Source organism: Aspergillus costaricaensis (assembly GCF_003184835.1).
Source record: "Aspergillus costaricaensis CBS 115574 unplaced genomic scaffold BO79scaffold_22, whole genome shotgun sequence".
NCBI classification, from domain to species: domain Eukaryota; kingdom Fungi; phylum Ascomycota; class Eurotiomycetes; order Eurotiales; family Aspergillaceae; genus Aspergillus; species Aspergillus costaricensis.
Window position 1 is genome coordinate 530,743 of NW_020291822.1, and position 12,195 is coordinate 542,937.

General features: G+C 51.6%; 5 protein-coding genes across 5 annotated transcripts; 4 read left to right on the plus strand and 1 right to left on the minus strand.

Moving 5' to 3' along the window:
* Window positions 1–70: 70 nt before the first annotated feature.
* On the minus strand, window positions 71–1,222 carry BO79DRAFT_151549 (NAD(P)-dependent alcohol dehydrogenase; the record flags this gene model as incomplete). The annotated part of the gene is made up of 2 exons (XM_025678652.1): window positions 71–1,010; window positions 1,068–1,222. 2 exons carry the CDS (start codon window positions 1,220–1,222, stop codon window positions 71–73), a joined length of 1,095 nt encoding a protein of 364 aa, XP_025538055.1.
* A 563-nt stretch (window positions 1,223–1,785) lies between these two features.
* BO79DRAFT_219279 (flavin monoamine oxidase family protein) lies at window positions 1,786–3,289 on the plus strand (the record flags this gene model as incomplete). Its single annotated transcript, XM_025683450.1, has 2 exons — window positions 1,786–1,838; window positions 1,894–3,289. 2 exons carry the CDS (start codon window positions 1,786–1,788, stop codon window positions 3,287–3,289), a joined length of 1,449 nt encoding a protein of 482 aa, XP_025538056.1.
* A 247-nt stretch (window positions 3,290–3,536) lies between these two features.
* On the plus strand, window positions 3,537–4,187 carry BO79DRAFT_219280 (uncharacterized protein; the record flags this gene model as incomplete). Its single annotated transcript, XM_025683451.1, has 4 exons — window positions 3,537–3,539; window positions 3,575–3,604; window positions 3,638–3,695; window positions 3,841–4,187. The coding sequence occupies 4 exons, from the start codon at window positions 3,537–3,539 to the stop codon at window positions 4,185–4,187; spliced, it is 438 nt and encodes a 145-aa protein (XP_025538057.1).
* Window positions 4,188–4,498: 311 nt separating this feature from the next.
* On the plus strand, window positions 4,499–8,076 carry BO79DRAFT_32287 (basic helix-loop-helix domain-containing protein). Its single transcript, XM_025689074.1, has 2 exons — window positions 4,499–4,673; window positions 4,780–8,076. The coding sequence occupies exon 2, from the start codon at window positions 4,858–4,860 to the stop codon at window positions 7,816–7,818; it is 2,961 nt and encodes a 986-aa protein (XP_025538058.1). The 5' UTR covers window positions 4,499–4,673; window positions 4,780–4,857; the 3' UTR covers window positions 7,819–8,076.
* Window positions 8,077–10,022: 1,946 nt separating this feature from the next.
* Window positions 10,023–12,143, plus strand: BO79DRAFT_238756 (ferric reductase family protein; the record flags this gene model as incomplete). Its single annotated transcript, XM_025684844.1, has 6 exons — window positions 10,023–10,641; window positions 10,691–10,755; window positions 10,814–10,999; window positions 11,083–11,491; window positions 11,537–11,698; window positions 11,752–12,143. 6 exons carry the CDS (start codon window positions 10,023–10,025, stop codon window positions 12,141–12,143), a joined length of 1,833 nt encoding a protein of 610 aa, XP_025538059.1.
* Between the last annotated feature and the right edge of the window lie 52 nt (window positions 12,144–12,195).

The following is a 12,195-nucleotide window of genomic DNA, read 5'->3' on the forward strand; positions in this document are numbered from 1 at the left end:
TAATATACATGTTCTGTTCAGCTATGCCTTATGGCATTCATGACTTCAGCTGCCCAGGTTCCACCATCGATTATTTTGGTCCCTCAATCAGCACCTTGATTGAGCCACTACTCGGATCCGACGCCGTCTTAAACGCCTTGGAAGCGTCTTCAAAGGCATAGACATGCGTGATCATCGGGTCCAAATCAATCACTCCGCTGGACATCACTCGGATGGGGCGCGCCCACATGTTGACATAGCGCTGCTGGAACTGCAGATCAATCTCGCGCTCGCTCAGTCGCATGAATGGAAACTGAAGCTTGTCCTTGCCCACGCCGACCACAAACACTTTGCCCCCAAACTTGACACTCTGAATAGCATTGGCGATGGAACTCTCGACTCCCGTGCATTCCAGGGCAACCACGGGCTCGCAATCCTCCCCACCCATCAACTGCACCACCCGAGCTGCGAATTCCTTGTCCGTCTCCTCCGGCCGAACCTGCAGTGTTCGAGCAGCAGGCACGAACTGTTGTGCAAACTGTAGACGCGCCGGGTTAACATCGCTAATCACAATGGGATACGCCCCAGCAGCGCGGCAGCATTGCAGCACCACCAACCCAATTGGCCCTGCGCCACAAATCAACACCGGATCTCCAATCTTGACCCCCGAACGAGTCACTGCGGTGAGTGCGACACTCAGTGGCTCCAGCAAGGCGCCTTTTGGAAATGATAGATCGCCGATCTTATGGCACCAGATGGCGGGATGGTTCACGTAGGTCCGCAAGAGACCATGAGATGGCGGACTGGAGCGGAACTGCAGATTCTTGCACCCATTGTAGCGTCCGGTAAGGCACGGTTCACATGCCTTGCATACAATGTGAGGTTCCACCGCGACGCGATCTCCGACTGCGAGTGTCGTGACGGAAGGGTGGACCTTGACGACAAGGCCTGCAGACTCATGCCCCAATATATGCGCTTGGTTTACCTTCCACGGACCGATCCCGCCATGCTTCCAGAAGTGCACGTCCGAACTTGATCGCTACGATTAGCTATCATCACGGATGATGGGTTTGGACGGCACGAATTACCCGCAAATTCCACTAAACTTGATTGCTACTGTGATTTCTCCCTCTGCTAAGCTTGATCCATCGGTTATGTGATCGAGGGTAGGTTCTGCCTCTTTGATGAAGAGATTATGGTCCGGGTCTGTATAGACCCCTCGGTTTGGAAGCTGCAATTCCATATTGTTTATGGACGTGTCTCTGAATACTTTTTGCGAATTCTGAATCAACTTATCTGGCTTGTGATGATGGTATAGAGTCGTCTTGGGAATATTTAAGCCATACTCATGGATCGATTGCTATATACATCCCCCGACGTATGGGGAAATATACGCGGGGTTGGGAAGAGCGGGGGCGCGCAACCCCACTGCCATGCCGGATGATCGTTAACGGAGATGCTGCAGTTCGCATGATTTACTCCGTCAGGCAATTTGTAGCGGTACAATCTTGGTCCGAATCTCTTCTGTACAAGGGGGGAGACAATAATCAATATTGTGAGGCTATCAAAAGACCCAACAGCATCTATGCTGGAGAAAGGCTTCAATAGAACATACTGTTATGATCTGATAACTACTAGTTAGTAGTATCAAAGATTAATGATCATCATCCTTAACTGATGGAATTGGGGAAAGTTGAGAGATAACGGAATCCGCGGAGACCGATCGTCATCTCTTTACTTTGGATAAGTTCAACTCACCTGCTATTAGCACTTCGCCCACAATGAACATTAACCTCTTCGGTCAAAATGCAAAAATCAGAAGAAGGATTCACCTGGACTGCCAAAGGTGGTTCAGTATGGTATGTAGTAACTTACCTCGACAGAGTGGTTATAGTTACTCGGCTAAGTATACAGTGAAGGATTGGCCACTGCGGCCGTTGTCCCATCCACTCCACCGTCAGGCCTCTCTTTCGGATATGATGTGATTGTTGTCGGTGCGGGGTTTGCCGGTCTCACTGCTGCCCGCGACCTTGCTTTTAGAGGCAAAAGCGTGCTCCTCGTTGAAGCTCGAGATCGCATTGGCGGTCGTTGTTGGACTTCAGAGGTAGGAGACGATACCAAGGTGGAGCTTGGTGGCACATGGGTGCACTGGCAACAACCACATGTATTCAGCGAGCTGCAACGATATGACCTCGCTAATTTTCAGGAAACTGTGGCGTTTCCTGAGAACGGTGAGTCCGTGGTCAAGGAATCGCGGTCTCACCCTGCTAGAGAGCAGGATCCTGCTGAAGGACAAGTCATGCTGGAGCGACTAGAAGAACTAATGGAGAAGTTCTTTGATGTTGATGGGCAAGGCGGGCGCAGTGTAATCCAATTCCCGTTTTGTACGGCTTCGAGTGTCGAACAGAATCCGGACTACCTCGAACTGGATAAACTCAGCCTAGCAGATCGTATTGCGCAGCTCGATGGTTGCAGCCAGAAGGGAAGGTCAATGCTTAGCGCGCATACCGCTTCCTTCTATGGCGTCTCGCCGGAAAAGGTTTCCTTTGCCGAAGTGCTTCATACCCATGCATTATGCAACTTTGATCCTGCCATGATGGAGATAGCCACCATGAAATACAAGATCGCACGAGGCACCACGGCCTTCGCGCGCGCAATCCTTGATGACTACAAGGGAACCCGGATCTTTGGTTCTCCTGTGACATCGATCACTCAGACAGGTGGAGAATTCCCCGATTATCCTGTTACTGTCACCCTGAAAGATGGAAATCAGTTTATGTCCAAATTCGTCATCTCGACAATGCCCATCAACGTGATCTCATCCATCACCTTCGATCCCCCTCTATCTACACTCCAAAGGGAAGCTTTCTCCACCGGCGTTACCCCGGCAAAGTCAGATAAGCTCCTTGTATGCACATCATCCGATCTTAAAAACGGCTTCAATGTTACCTGTGAGGGAGGTGGTATGCCCTATGCAAGCGGCTTTGCAGATGGAAAGCACGGCAACTACACCCTCCTAACTTTGCTTGCCCATCCAGGTAACAATCTGGACCGCTCAGAGGAGAGCATCCGTCTGGTGGAGACTCTTCGACCCACGGGCATACAGGTTGACTCTGCATGTGGCCATCTCTGGTCCGAGGATCCATATGCTGGCGGGGTCATGCCGGTTCGGGGACCTGGATTCTTGCAAAAGTATCATGATGCGATAAGGAGGCCACACGGACAGGTGTATTTCTGTGGGTCGGACTTTGCGGATGGCTGGCGGGGGTTCATCTCAGGTGCCCTTCGAAGACGCCTATCGAGTCACTAGAGACATATTGCGACAGAACTAAAATATGGGGGTTAGTATGTACTTGAGAATTGTATTTGTAGCATCGAACCTCATCTTGAAGCCTCCGGGCATGCTCTCTTTTATGGGTTCTCGGTGATAGATTCTTTCATCCAAGCAGAGACCCACTGCAACGTGTGTTAGTATATATTTAGTTGACAAACAGTCATCGACTAAGGCAGACAAGCGGTGTCATAGACATGAAGATAATGAGGTCACCCTAGTCAAAATGGTAAAAGGCTAACAATTAAGCTTATTTTCTCTCAGGTGGAGGAGATACTAGAAATGAAAGCAGAGGTAAAGTAGCTGTATGCACCTCTGTGCATTCAGCTGCATCGCTATAGATACGGGCAGAGTATCTTACTGTACGAAAGACATGAAGAGTTGAGTAAGTGGGACGCCGAGGTATGTTATTTTTAGTAGTTTCGCGACATCATTGGCTGAATACGTAGGCGGAAGGTACTAATACACCATCTAACCATACGTACCATACATAGTTATCAGCTCCTATGACTGAAATGCACTCATTGCAGGCACCGGCTTCTCCCACGTGATGAGTAATAATACCGAAACATCAGCTCCATCTGGTGCCACTTTCCCAGGACTGGCTCGGTTTGCCGGAAGCGCCGTCACCCGCGATCATACGACGCCCACCACCGAATCTTGGCCGAGGATCACCGCCCGCCTTTCGCCTTCAGGCAGCGCAATTGGAGATGGAGCTCAGTTCAGTTCAATTCACTTTGTCCACAGTCCATGCCTCGCCTTTCCTTTCTCGGTCGCTTGTGATTTGGACTGGCTGGCCACCTACTCTCCCTCGGACCCTTTCTCCCTCTGCTACATCATCATCTTTGAATCATTTGCCGTCGTGGGACAGCATTGAGGGGGTGATCTTTGCAAAGTACATGCGCCCCTCTCTCGGTTTAGCCTCTTTAGCATAACATAGCAAGAAGTCAAAATCTGCTCCGCCGGGACGGAGAGCCACTGATCCAGTCACTGGCCGCGCCCTCAACCGCCCAACGGTTCGATAAGATCTAAAACGTACCTTGCCTGCCCTGCCCTGTCACGGTCGTCTCCGGAAGCCACGACAACCCTGTCAGCGTCAAACCTTCTCTCTCTCTCTCTTCCTACTACCTGCATCGCCTGGACAGATCATCAACCAGGCTGTATTATTGCAAACCAACCCAGTCTCCCATCATCCATCTATCCACAATTACCCTCAATTACTGCTCGTCTGCTTGTCCCTGAGCCAGACTCCACTGTTCATAATCTAGTCTCGTTAGCGCGTCTGGTTGGGGTGGGTGATACCCTCGCCGGTGACTTCAACCCGCAACTAGCCGCATCGCTCCTGACCTTTCTTTCCCCTCAGGTATGCCTGCCTCTTCATAGAACAGTCACCATCACAACTACTTTGTTCGATCGCGCTATCTTGCTCATATCCGTCTCCTGGTCACTAACCTATCACTAAACGCTAGCCGGAATTCACCTCCGTACTACCTGCCGCAGGGCACTGACGCTATCGATTGCGGTCCCGGCCTTGGCCGCTGGACGGAATGGCACTGCCCACCATGGGGAGCGACTTTCAGCTGTTCTCTCCTCTCCAGTCCTCGGACAGAAGAGACTCACAGGCCGACTCCACGACTTTCGCCCAGTCTACAACGGAAGATTCGAGCCAGGATTGGACGCAGTGGATGAGATGGGACGACAAGGGCTTCGCCGATGGAGCAAAGGACGTCTCCCAATCCCCTTTTGATACTACCTTCACCTCACCCAATGCGTCAATTGGCAACACAGATCTCTTTCAAAAGTCCGACTTTTCTCCTGACATCAACCTGGACTGTACCAATATTCCTTTCGATTCCTTACTCGACCAAAATTACGGTGGCGTGTGCCAATCGAAGATCGGATCCATTGGTACCGACCTCCAGTCGGCGCTTTCCGCTACGTCAGGTTCCCCGTTATCCTCGGAAGGAACTGCTCGCAAACGCAAGTCGGGCAGTGATGATGATGGGTCAACCGTGAGTGGAGTTGTCCCGACCGGTAAGAAGATGCCGGCCAAAAAGCGAGCGCACAACGTCATCGAGAAACGCTATCGAGCCAACCTCAATGAGAAGATTGCCGAGTTGAGGGATAGTGTACCCAGTCTCCGAGCGTCGAAGAATGCATCGGGTAGTCTAATGGATGACGACGACGAAGGGGTCACTCCCGCCAACAAGTTGAACAAGGCCTCTATCCTTTCAAAAGCCACCGAGTACATTCGTCACTTGGAGATCCGGAACAAGCGACTTGAGGATGAGAACATGGCCTTGAAGAACCGACTTCGTCAAGCGGAAAAGGCCGTTGATCAATCACTGACCTCCGCAGCATCCGTCTCCTCACCCAGCAACTACACCGTTTCCACAGAGTCTGGCGCGAGCTCATCCCCCAGTGTGTTCTCGCATGTCGAGGATAGTCCTAGTGACCACTCGCCGACCTCTCTATACCCCCCTGAAGGTTTGCTGAAGGTACCCGATGCCTTCAAACGCATGCGAGAGGAATCCACTGCCAAGGATAACGCGTTTTCTCAATCATACATCCAATACCCTAGCAGCAACAACAATGTCTCCTCCCCATGTGGTGGTCGTACCAGGCGCTCATATTACCCCAACAAGTACATGCTTGGTGCCCTTGCTGGTTTAATGATCGTCGAGGGTATGGGCAGCGAAAAGAAAACGGAGTCAACCGCCAAGGGGCTGCTGGCAATGCCGATGAACCTGTTCGGAAACCTGCAAGCTAGCCTCCAGAGCCCCACCGCAGCATATTGGCTTGTAGTGGCTCGAAACTTTTGGTACTCATGGCATGCACGAGCCATCTCGCATTTTCTTATTCTCGCCACCCTTGTCGTCGGCAGTGCATTCATTGTCTTCGTTTACCTCTTCAACGCTACTCCTGGTGAACAGTCCTCTTCGCTGAAGACTTCGTCACCGTCTGATACATCGTCAAATTTCCGACGTCAGGCCTGGCTGACAAGCATACAGCGAGTCGGGGTCCCGCGCCACCGCTTCTTCCACGAGTGGTACGTCGTGACCTCGCGCTGCTTCGAGTACGTCTTGCGATGTCTCCTGGGTTGGAAGCTGTATTCTTCGATTACCGGGGTTACCGAGGAGGACGAAAAGGGACGAGTTAAGACCTGGGATATTGCTATTGACGCACAACTGGCTGGTGGCGACGCTGAAATCAGCAAGAGTCGTCTAGTCCTTACCATCTTTGCGGCAGGTACCCTGCCTAGGAGTCCGATGAGGATGATGCTCAAAGCTCTCCACTGCCGTATTCTGCTTTGGAGAGTTGGGGACCGCGGCTCTTGGAGCTTCGACTTGTCGAATGATGTCGCTCGTTCATTGGCAAGGTATCAATGGGACCTCGCTCGGACCATGCACAAGGCTATGCCGAAAGATCATCCTGATGCCCTGCCTAGCCACCTAGCCGCGTTGTTGCAACTGGACTGCGATGAAGTCATGATTGACAGCATCGTGCAAAGAGCGGCAAACCTCACTTGGAATCGTCCCACGCAAGAAGGCACTGATGATGACCAGGCTCTACTGGATGTGGTGGAAGAAGACCCTGCCATTCAATCTTCCCTGGATGCCCTCGCAGCTTGGTGGTCTAGCCATCTCTTGCAACGGGCGCTGCTCAGATACTTCGAAGCTAGCTCCGGTGGTCCTGACGCGAAGAAGAGTCGCGATCTATTCAAGGCGAAGATCAAACTGGCTTTGGACGTCGCTCCTCAGCCTTCCGCCGCCCATACTCGAGCGTTGGTGATGAAGGCAGTATTCTTCGAGCAAGACCGCGCTGCGAACATCGGAACTGTCCTCGCCGCGTTGCCGAAGGATAAAGGGAAGAGCAAACAGAACCAAGCATCCAACTTTCTTGACTCATCTCTTCCTGTGTCCGTGCGGGAAGAGATTGCGATCTCGGTTCGCTGTGCAATGATTGCGGCTATATTTACGGCTAGGACTACAGGCGACAATTCTCTACCGGCATCCTTCACTATCCAACGAGCTGTCACATGGTTCAATCAGTTGCCGCTTGACCCGGTGGATCTGACGCTTCTCGGGTTCGCGTCTGTGTACCATCTGCTCCATGTCCTCGCCTCTGACACCGACTATCTGTCGTCCTCGGAGTCCTCTTCGCCATCTTCTCCCACCTCGCGCAGTTCCACCCCGTCGTCTTCGCTTTCTTCTGATGAAGAGGAAAATGACAAGCTACGTGTGTCGCAGAAGCCCGAGATTTTGCCGCAATCCATTCCGAATTTGGGTCGTGTGGCATCCGAACTCATGTACTGGGCGCGGAATGCATACAATCCGGCCTTCTACGGTTTCACTTCTCAGCTTGTTAAGGTCATTGAAACCGAATGCACCTCGCTATGCCATAGTGCTGGGGTCGATGTGACCGACTACTCTTGCATTCAGGAGGAGAAGATCAGGTCGAAACAACTGAAAGACAAAAAGAAGAAAAAGTACCCAAGAAGGTCGTGAGCACTCGTCGATTAGACCAATCAAAATAGAGAAGAAAACAAAGACGGATTTTTCGACTTTTGGCGCTTCTGGTCTCGATGAAAGTGACTGCCGCCTGGAGCCCAGCAGTTCCATAATCTCGTGACAAAATTCCCCACCCGGATACAAACTTTCAGAGATATCACGGTTACGTTCCCATTAATGATATGACTAAGTCGGAATCGTCTTCCTTTCACGTGTATTTTTCCATCTTGCTTTACTTCAAAGGCAATTTATTGTTGTGTGTGACTGGGCCGCGCAATCGCTGATTTGCACCCTACCCCATTTCTTGTTGCCCGGTCAAAGGCGTTACTGGATTGTGACACTGGTCTGTTCAATTATCCTCCCTCAGCTTCCGGAATGGAACAGAAATAGATGTTTGAGACCTTTCATCATCTGTCTGTAATTCTTAATAATGTTTTGCGATAATCGTATCCAATGTGGCCCCGGGGCTGAAATCTTTCCTTAAGTGCATATTTGGATTCCAGTCATCATTCATGTATGCATGCGTATCCATGACTGAAGATGGTGCCTGTCTCAGTTGTGTCGCGGTTCCTGTCGCGGATGTCTCATGTTGTCGGGTTTCTCCTGGGCCATGTCTCAGGCCCGTTACTTACCCCTGGCTATGTCTCATGGTCGAGCAGGATCATTTTTGCTTTCGGCCAAAACTTTCAGCATGTGGAATAGACTTTGGCAGTCCCCCGACCACGCGGCGTGCATCCCCTGGTCCCGTGCCTGATCCAGCCTTGTAAGCACATTAAGCTTGCGGGCATTAAGCTAGCAAACTTTCACTGTCAAGGTTCAGACCAGACAGTGCCGATATGCCAGAGATGCATTTCACGACTGAACTGCGCCGCGTCTTCACCTCATTACGTCGCATGTTGCCTGAAAATGGTCGAGAGGCAGATGTTGGATGTAATTCCTAGCAGGTGACAGTTGACCTGGCTAGAACAAAAAATCTCATGGTATGGTGGAAAATATGGTGGCATTGGAATGGTCGATGGGGGCCTCGACAAGCCTCAGTGATGAGCTAATCAGGTACTTTCGGCGGAAGCCCTGAGTGAGTGAGACAGTCCCAAGCTTGCACCGTTGCAACCGGCCCAGGTCGAGCTTCAATGCCCGATGGTTATCGGTCGGGATGCAACCATTATCCCGGGTTCCCCAGGCATTCAAGCGATCATAGATTCCCGTCCCTCCTTGTCAATCGTGCTCTCCATGGGGATCCAGCCAGTCCATGACGTCAGTTCTATTGACTGCGTCGATATGGGAAGGATGGAATTGAACATGTCTCTGTCAAGCATGGCCAGCCACTCAGCATGCAGATGTGTTTTAGATGCATTCGACAACAGAGTCTCTGTTAGTTGCGCGAGTAACGTATTCCTGGATACTCTACTCGGTGCATTAATTGAGCTGCTCAACTCCTCTCATTTTAGGCTGGGAGCCAACACCACCCAGGCCAGAAGCTTACATCACCACCAAGTCATGTATTTGTAAACCATTTAGAAAGACGGGCGAATGCAACAATCTGCTCTCCACAGGATGATGATTGGAGACTATTCGGGTCTGTGGACGCTGCAGCTACATCCACCTTCTTTCCGTTTCCGGCGATGCCATTCCATTGCACGGCAGACCAACAATTGATTGGCCACACGCTGAAGAAAGCTTAACGGGAGCCAAATCTGAAAGACCCGCTTTTCCTTGGCCATTATACTCGAGATCGAAGCTTGCCATGCTGGCTAGAGGAGCTCTTGTGCCTGTTTCCCACTGAGATAGACAATTTCCAGGCACGCTTCCGCGGACCCTCCCAGCCCCCCACTCTTCTAGGTTGCAATCGTCTGATACATGTGGAAGCTGAGATGTAGTGTCTGGATGCGCCAAAATCCTGAGAGCACGACACACTGGAGATCTGCCGGCCCAATCCAAAATGGCCTCTGAAGCCCCGATCCGGTTACATGACGGCATCGAAGAGATACTCGGGAGTCGCTTCGGGACGCCACGATCGGAACCATATGTATAGTAGCCCGACTTGTCATATATGTAGCTGGAGAATACCCTGTTGGTGTGACTCGGTCTCTTCCATTCCCACCTTCTGGAAACGTGCGCCTCCGTTGACCCGACATAGATATCAACACTGAACCTAGCCCGACACTTTTCGCCTACGCAGATAGCCTCAAGGCAAAGACATCATGGGGGTAGATCATCTACAGCCCGGGGAGGCCCGACAGATAGACTACCATCCACCGATGAATGTAGCGTTGGCCACGCCCATGTTCATTCTCGCTGGTGCATTGTTCGTTTTGTTTGTTGGCCGTACGCTAATACGACTTTACCATCGCCGGCGTTTACGCGAAATTCTACGAACCGATAAACAGGGTCGATTTAAACGGAGGAGCACCATCTCGACCAGTCTATACAAGCATGTATTCCATGCGCCACTTCTATCCGTACGCCATAGTCGCTACTTGAAACTCGGCAACAACATCCACATGGGCATCCTTCCGCTGCGGTTTGAAGCAGCTCTGCTAGCCGTCTACATAGCAATCAACATTGTCTTCTTCTTTGTCATGGTTGACTGGTGGAAAGACTGGGACGAAGTGATCTTCGAGTTTCAATATTCGGCAGGTAGTATGGCGGTGCTGAACCTGCCCGGGCTGGTTTTGGCAGCAGGCCGCAATAACCCTTTGGTACCTCTTCTGGGCATCAAGTTCGATTGTTTCAATCTCATGCACCGTTGGGTTGGACGGACCATCATTTTCTCGGCGCTTGTCCATATGATTGCTGCTGTTAGGATGAAAGTGTTCGAAGGTAAGTATGGTTGTGCGATTGGGCGAAGTGGAAAGCTGACGGTCGACAGAGGGCGGCTTGGCCGCGGCCACACTTCTCATCTGGAATACTAAGTTCTTCATCTGCGGCTTGGTTGTATGTTTTATCGCTGCAATAGGCTGAGGCCGATCGCTGATAAATCCGATGAATGCAGGCCATCTTTGCGTTCACAACGATTCTATTCCAGTCCTTGTCGCCAGTCAGACATGCATTCTATGAAGCATTCCTTCACTCCCATATCGCTTTGGCCATTATGGCATTCGTGGGATTATGGTATCACCTGGAAGGCATGTCGCATCAATATGCCATGCTGGTTACAGTGGTCCTCTGGGGCTTCGATGTAAGCATTCTGTCCCTTCAGAGGGATGAGAGACAGTCCATTCCACGTGTCAAATTTCATCGAGTATGGCTAATAGTATGCAGAGAGCAACCCGACTGGCATGTGTTATCTGGCGCAATATTGGCACACGATGCTCCAAGGCTACCGTGGAGATGCTCCCTGGCGATGTGGCGCGCGTGAATGTTACCGTGGCACGGCCATGGAGGTTCAAAGCTGGCCAATATGCGTACCTGTATATGCCATCAGTGGGTTTGTGGACTTCCCATCCATTCTCGGTAGCCTGGACATCGAAAGACGGAACAAGTGTGATTGATAAGGATGCCACCAACTCCTCCAACGACTCCCTCGATCGTGCAGTAGGAGGGTCCCAGGAGACGACAGTATCTTTCCTGGTCAAAGGACGCGATGGACTCACTAGTAAGCTCGTACGAAAGGCGGGCAACTCGCCCGAGCGGACATTCAATGCGATCACCCTTGCAGAAGGGCCATACGGTAAGCCTTCCCATGCATAGCTCAGACAGTATCTGACAAGAACAGGGGGCTTGGAGTCACTTGACTCATATGGATCGGTGCTTCTGGTCGCGGGCGGCATTGGTATCACGCACCCAATCGCCTACCTCCTCGAGATCGTGAACGGGTTCGCATCCCGGTCAACTGCTGTCCGACGAGTGACCCTCGTCTGGGTCGTCCGCAGCTTAGGTGAGTCGACCCGAAGGACTTTGTTCAAGCAGCCATAACTTACCCCTTGTTAGACCACTTGTCCTGGATTCAGCCCTGGATGGTATCCCTCTTTAGCCACCCAGCCCTGCAAGGGCCGAACGTGCCAAAACAGGAATCATACTTTGAATTCCCCGAGCTCGCCCTGTCCATCCAGATCTACCTCAGCACTCGCGACAGCAGCCCCGAAGATTTCTCCCCGGAGTCACCATGGGCCATTTCCGCCCCAACAGGAGTGGCGATAAGTATCAACACCGGCCGGCCATCCTTCCGGGACACTCTGGATGTCGAGATGGCGCACCAGGTCGGCGCAATGGCTGTGAGTGTTTGCGGGCCTGGCGAGATGGGTGACGATGTGCGTCAGGTAGTGAGGGCGAAGCAAGGGAACAAGAAGGTGGACTTTTACGAGGAGACATTTTCATGGTAGTTAACTTACTGACTTTTGTGTTTGCTTACCCTTCACCAAGTCTGATACTTCC

Bases quoted from the DNA above. Each gene is read 5' to 3' on its own strand.
- BO79DRAFT_32287 (XM_025689074.1), top strand. From the start codon at position 4,858: ATGGCACTGCCCACCATGGGGAGCGACTTTCAGCTGTTCTCTCCTCTC.